At 36.7% G+C, this 6,098-nt stretch overlaps 1 protein-coding gene across 3 annotated transcripts in view; it reads right to left on the bottom strand.

Annotated features, from left to right (window-relative positions):
* Positions 1 to 318: 318 nt before the first annotated feature.
* Positions 319 to 6,098, bottom strand: part of LOC129738875 (myelin transcription factor 1-like protein) — a 28,958-nt gene continuing 23,178 nt past the window's right edge. The window contains exons 3-8 of one of the 3 annotated variants that reach the window (XM_055730189.1): positions 5,748 to 6,067; positions 5,438 to 5,672; positions 5,135 to 5,350; positions 1,990 to 2,052; positions 1,621 to 1,910; positions 319 to 1,544 (exon numbers count right to left, since the gene is read on the bottom strand). In XM_055730189.1, coding sequence (XP_055586164.1) covers positions 1,090 to 1,544; positions 1,621 to 1,910; positions 1,990 to 2,052; positions 5,135 to 5,350; positions 5,438 to 5,672; positions 5,748 to 6,067 — 1,579 coding nt within the window. In that variant the 3' untranslated portion in view covers positions 319 to 1,089. Of the gene's footprint in view, positions 1,545 to 1,620; positions 1,911 to 1,989; positions 2,053 to 5,134; positions 5,351 to 5,437; positions 6,068 to 6,098 lie in introns of all 3 variants that reach the window. The other 2 variants (XM_055730187.1, XM_055730188.1) reach the window with 2 other exon arrangements.

The following is a 6,098-nucleotide window of genomic DNA, read 5'->3' as shown; positions in this document are numbered from 1 at the left end:
GAGATTGTTTGCCGGTGGTTTGAAACAAGGTAATGTTTTACCTCTGTAGTTTTCCTAAAGCCGCTTCACATACTTATTCACAGCATTGCCCGAGCGGATCAATTCATTCATGCATTGTGTCAATCCTCTTTAGCCGTCTCATGCCAATGACGTTAAAATATTGTGAACTCATGATTGGAGTAAAGGCTGAATTTTGGGTGCACCGTACACACATACATAGATTCAATTACTCACCTTATGGCGGGATCTTCCAAAAGCCATGGTCTCTCAAAGGTGTGTCATCTCAAATCAATCAGCAACCAACACATGAACACCGAATTCGAATTAGTATCACAAATATGTAATTTTTATTTATCATTTTAAAATTCATAACTGGGTTACATACAATAATGACTTTTTATACAATTTTACTAATGTGTTGTTCTTATGCCGTACCGTATGGGGATGCCACATTTGTCCACCGTTTCTCGCTTTCGGTTTTGCAATTTAGCTCTGCCACTTTTGTTTTGTGGTTTTTAGTTTTTTTGTTGTGTTATTATCAATAGTACGATTCTCGTGTAAAATAATAGCATTAATAAGTTAAGGTTCCTTGTTTCTATAGTTTCACTGTTTTACAACTTCTTCAAACTGCTGCTGTTACTGCACACGATTGGATTTTGATTAACCTCATTCTTACTTACCCACGAGTAATACCGATTTTTTTTTGTTCTGGTGATTATAATTAAAATGAGTCGTATAGCACATTTCGACTAGGTATTTTATTTGAGTTTTTTTTTTGTTTCTGTTTCAGTGAGATTTTAATTTTTATTACACAAATTTTCAAATGTACACAGTCCTTCCACCTAATAACGATCTTCACTATAGACAAAATTCATTCGTTTTCTACATTTTTGTTTGTTTTTTTTTTAGTTTTAGTATACACTGCTTCGTAGTATTCGTGTTTTGTTTTTGTGTTGGGGTTTCTACTAAGTATGGAATATTGCACTCGGATTTTTTTTCTTTGGTTTTCACTCACTCGCGCTCACTCGCATTTCGATCGTTCGTTCTCAGTCATGCGGAAACTTAAAAGCTCTAACAGGTCAGGAAATTTCATGTGATCCCCCGGGTCCCAATCTCGAGTAGTTTGGGCTCGTTGTTGTTATTGTTGTTCAGCTGAGACTCCATGGCGTTGATGTTCGATTTGAGCCGCAGCATCTGCAGCTCGACGCGTGCATTTTCCCGTTTCAGTTCGCAGATTTCCTCGTCCAGGGTGAGGAGATCTTCGCTGCCGTTCGCTCCGGGAGTTCCGGGTTGCGGCTGTTGTTGTTGTTGTTGGTGTGGATGTTGTTGATGTTGCTGCTGTTGGTGGGATTGTGGGTTCGTTGGAGGAACACCTACTCCCGGGTGTATGATCGAGGATTGTTCCTTGGAGCGGACGTGGTCATCGATCGTGGTCCCTCCTCCGATAACCCCGCCCACCAGACCCGACGGTCCCGTTGCAATGGCGGATCCTCCACTAGTTCCCAGCAGTCCATTCTTCACCGGGTTGTAGTTCGAGGCCAGGTCTGCTGGGGGGCGAGAGAGATCTGGAACTTTAGAGGGCACAGGACTACTACTAGAGTCAATCTTCGATCAGCTTACCGTTGAAGGGCTTGGCGGCCGAGGGCGAGTTCATCGAGAGGATCTCGTCCCCGTAGCGAGCCTTTTTACTCGGCTGCTGGCCCTGGGCTGTCGGGCAGCTGGCCACCGATCGATGGCTCGTTTGAGTGCCATCCGAGTGGCCATTGCCGTCGCAGCCCGGCGTTGGACAGATGAATGGTTCAAACTTGCCCGCCGCGGCCGCTGCCATCGCAGCCTTGGCCTGTTCGATCGTACCGCCACTTTCCAGGATATGCATCTTGTTGCGGAGCGCTATCGGACACCCGGACGCACTGTTGAGAAGAGAGGAGGCAAAGCAAATTGTAGTTTTGGTTTTCTGTTGGCGTTGCGTTCTGATTCGCTAGGGCCTACCTTCGGTGCGACAAGAACTTGCCCGTCGAGTGGCCGGATCCGTCACAACCGGGAATGGGACATCTGCGCATGGGGAGAGAGCGAGAAAGGAGAGCAAGATGGAAGAAGAGAAGATTAACTTTTGAAAAAAAGAAGAGACAATCCGGAAAGAGACAATCCGAGATTCCAAATGACCTAGTTTAGAAATACTGTTGCTCAATTTAGACCAAAAATTGCAGGTGTGGCTTTCTGAGTATTACTCTGTTGTAAGGAAGATAGAAAAGCGCATGCAGAACATGGAATTTTAAACAATCGCTAGCACAGCTGATTGCTGCAGTATCACGATATTGATGAGGTTATAAGTGCGGAAGTTTAGGTTGATTGGTGATCAGGACTTGTCCTTTTATAAATTATCAACCTAGATTTTTTTTAAATATTTAAACACCCTTTTTTAAAGTCTACGTTGATATTTCAAAAAAGGACAAGTCCCGATTACCACATTGGCGATCCTGCCAGTTAAACGTACAGTGCTCCTTCCTTTGTTGCGGGGCATAAACGAAACAGATGGAATTGAGGAATTCGATCAGTTCAAAAGGGCAAGACGTACAATCATCTTATCGATGAGGCTCATTGTGTAGCAGTCTAGATGAAAGCATCAATAAGGGCAAATTTTTAACACTAGGGAAAATATTGCATAAGCAATGCTCAACCGCTTTCCAAAAGATCACGAATTTAGTATTTGTAATTTTTGTAATTTTTGTATTTTAAGTTATTTATCATCTTTGAAATTTTTGTAAGTTTTGTATTTTTTGTAATTCTCGTAATTTTTCTTATTTTTGTTTTGTTTGTAATTTTTGTAATTCTTGTAGTTTTTGTAATTTTTGTAATTTTTGTAATTTTTGTTATTTTTGTTTTTTTTGTAATTTTTATCATTTTTGTAATTTTTCTGATTTTCAATATATTTATAATTTTTGTAATTTTAATTATTTATTTAATTTTGTAATTTTTATAATTTTTATAATTTTTGACATTTTTGTAATATTTGTGAGCTTTTTGATTTTTGTGATTTTTGTGATATTTTGTAATTTTTAAATTTTTCTGTAATTTTTGTTATTTTGGTCATTTTTGTAATTTTGTCGTTTTTAAAATTTTTCTTATTTTTCCAAAATTGCTTATTTTGCTAACTTTTTCAATTTTTCTTATTTTTGTCATTTTTGTAATTTTTAATTGTTGTTATTTCCGTAATTTTAAAACTTTTTGTTGTGTTTGTAAGTTTAGTTTTATTTTGTAATTTTTGTAGTTTTTGATTATTGAAATTTTTGTCATTTTTTTTTAATTTTTGTAATATCTGTCATTTTTGTTATTTCTGTAATTCTTTTTATATTTGTAATTTTTGTAATTTTTGTAATTTTTGTAATTTTTGTAATTTTTGTAATTTTTGAAATTTTTGTAATTTTTGTAATTTTTGTAATTTTTGAATTTTTTGTAATTTTTGTAATTTTTGTATTTTTTGTAATTTTTGTAATTTTTGTAATTTTTGTAATTTTTGAAATTTTTGTTATTTTTGTAATTTTTTGTAATTTTTGTAATTTTGTTATTTTTATAAATTTTGTCATTTTTGTCATTTTCGTCTATATTGCTAATGCTCATTTTGGATAAAAAAAATTGTTAGTCGGTCTGAAAATAAACTGAATTTATGATAATCCTAGCTTACATCATTCTTCGATTTAACAGGCGTGGTGCACAAAGCTTCGATGTAAAGCTATCGTTCGGGTTAAATAGTTCACCAAACATATTTCAAAGAATGATGACTATATTCATCAATACATAAAAAAAGAGTAAAGTTGTGTGTAATTTTTGTCGTTTTTGTCATTTTTGTCATTTTTGTCATTTTTGTCATTTTTGTCATTTTTGTCATTTTTGTCATTTTTGTCATTTTTGTCATTTTTGTCATTTTTGTCATTTTTGTCATTTTTGTCATTTTTGTCATTTTTGTCTTTTTTGTCATTTTTGTCATTTTTGTCATTTTTGTCATTTTTGTCATTTTTGTCATTTTTGTCATTTTTGTCATTTTTGTCATTTTTGTCATTTTTGTCATTTTTGTCATTTTTGTCATTTTTGTCATTTTTGTCATTTTTGTCATTTTTGTCATTTTTGTCATTTTTGTCATTTTTGTCATTTTTGTCATTTTTGTCATTTTTGTCATTTTTGTCATTTTTGTCATTTTTGTCATTTTTGTCATTTTTGTCATTTTTGTCATTTTTGTCATTTTTGTCATTTTTGTCATTTTTGTCATTTTTGTCATTTTTGTCATTTTTGTCATTTTTGTCATTTTTGTCATTTTTGTCATTTTTGTCATTTTTGTCATTTTTGTCATTTTTGTCATTTTTGTCATTTTTGTCATTTTTGTCATTTTTGTCATTTTTGTCATTTTTGTCATTTTTGTCATTTTTGTCATTTTTGTCATTTTTGTAATTTTTGTCATTTTTGTCATTTTTGTCATTTTTGTCATTTTTGTCATTTTTGTCATTTTTGTCATTTTTGTCATTTTTGTCATTTTTGTCATTTTTGTCATTTTTGTCATTTTTGTCATTTTTGTCATTTTTGTCATTTTTGTCATTTTTGTCATTTTTGTCATTTTTGTCATTTTTGTCATTTTTGTCATTTTTGTCATTGTTGTCAGTTTTGTCATTTTTGTCATTTTTGTCATTTTTGTCATTTTTGCCATTTTTGTCATCTTTGTCATTTTTGTCATTTTTGTCATTTTTATCATTTTTGTCATTTTTGTCCTTTTTGTCATTTTTGCTAATGCTCTTTGTGGAAAAAAAAAATTTTTAGCTAATCTGGAAATAAACTAAATGTACGATTTTTCCAGCTTACACCATTCTCCGATTTTACAGGCGTGGTGCACCAAGTGAAATAGGTAGTTACGAAGTTTTTAAACTACCGTTCGGGTTGAATATTATATTAAACAGATTTCAAACAGTGATGGCAATAGTCCTGAATAAATATTCAAAAATATTAAAATTCTGGTAGTATAAAACTTCTATACGTGTGTTTGACGTTTGATTTAACACTTAAGTTATTTGGTTGGTATTCTTTAGGTATCAACCAAATTTTAAAAATCTCGGAAAGTCTCTGAAACCAACTAGAAACCCCAACTTACCTCAGTGGTTCCGATTCCTGCCCGTCCCTGGGTTTGCTCTTAGGCTTCGAAGCCCGCGGACAGCCCGAAAGACTTCGATGGGAGCTGTAGTTGCCGGTGGCATGACCGGACCCGTCGCAGCCCGGCGTTGGACACTTGAGTTCCTGCGATTGGGAGGGAAACTGGGGCCGCTCCAGTCGCTGGTATCCGGTCAGGCTGTACATGTACAAAGAATCACTGGTGTAAAATATTTTGGTTTTAGGAAACGGGGCAGCTTTAAGTATATTGAAGTTGTTTTTTTTTTTTGTTTGGGGTGTTACCTACCCGGCTTTGAGCAGGTTGTCGTGCGGAGAAAGGTGCTGACCGAGGGCCGGAGGTGTTACGAAGCTGGTGCCGCTGCTTGGAGGGTATCCGGAGGGAACCGTTGGCGGGTAGACGCTGGATCCTAGCGAGCTGGCGTAGGGTCCACTGTATTGGTAGGCGTTCGGTGCGTAGCTTGGGTATCCGTTGGTGTAATCGGGTTGAACCACCATTCCGTAGCTGGTGTGTGGACTGTAGCCTGTTGAATACGGAGAAAGATTCTCGCTATTGAAGAAGCTCTGGCCTCGGTCCGGTTGCTGGGCGTTGCACTCACCACTGGCGGTGTCACGGTAAGTGTCCGCGTAGTACGATCCTCCACTGTCCGGGGTAGACTCGCGGCTGTAAGGTGCTGACGGCGGTTGAGGACGGGCGAAACCGATTCCTAGCGGACGATCGTTGTTACTGTTGTTGGTGAATTCAGGCTGCTGTTGGTTGACTTCCGAGGCGCGTGACTCCGGAACATCGTTCGTATACACTGGATTATTGTTGTTGGTTGTGGTGGTGTTATTGTTGATCGTAGTGGTGGTGGTCGTGGTGCCGGTGCTACTCACTATCGCTGAAGGGTTTCGGGCAAAGTGAGGACTAGTTCCACCGCTAGATTGGGGGTGAAATGGTTTGGTTGGAG

The sequence above is a fragment of the Uranotaenia lowii genome, chromosome 1 (genome assembly GCF_029784155.1).
Source record: "Uranotaenia lowii strain MFRU-FL chromosome 1, ASM2978415v1, whole genome shotgun sequence".
Taxonomy (NCBI): Eukaryota; Metazoa; Arthropoda; class Insecta; order Diptera; family Culicidae; genus Uranotaenia; species Uranotaenia lowii.
Note: the sequence above shows the minus strand (reverse complement) of the source record. Positions and strands in the feature narration are given on the sequence as shown.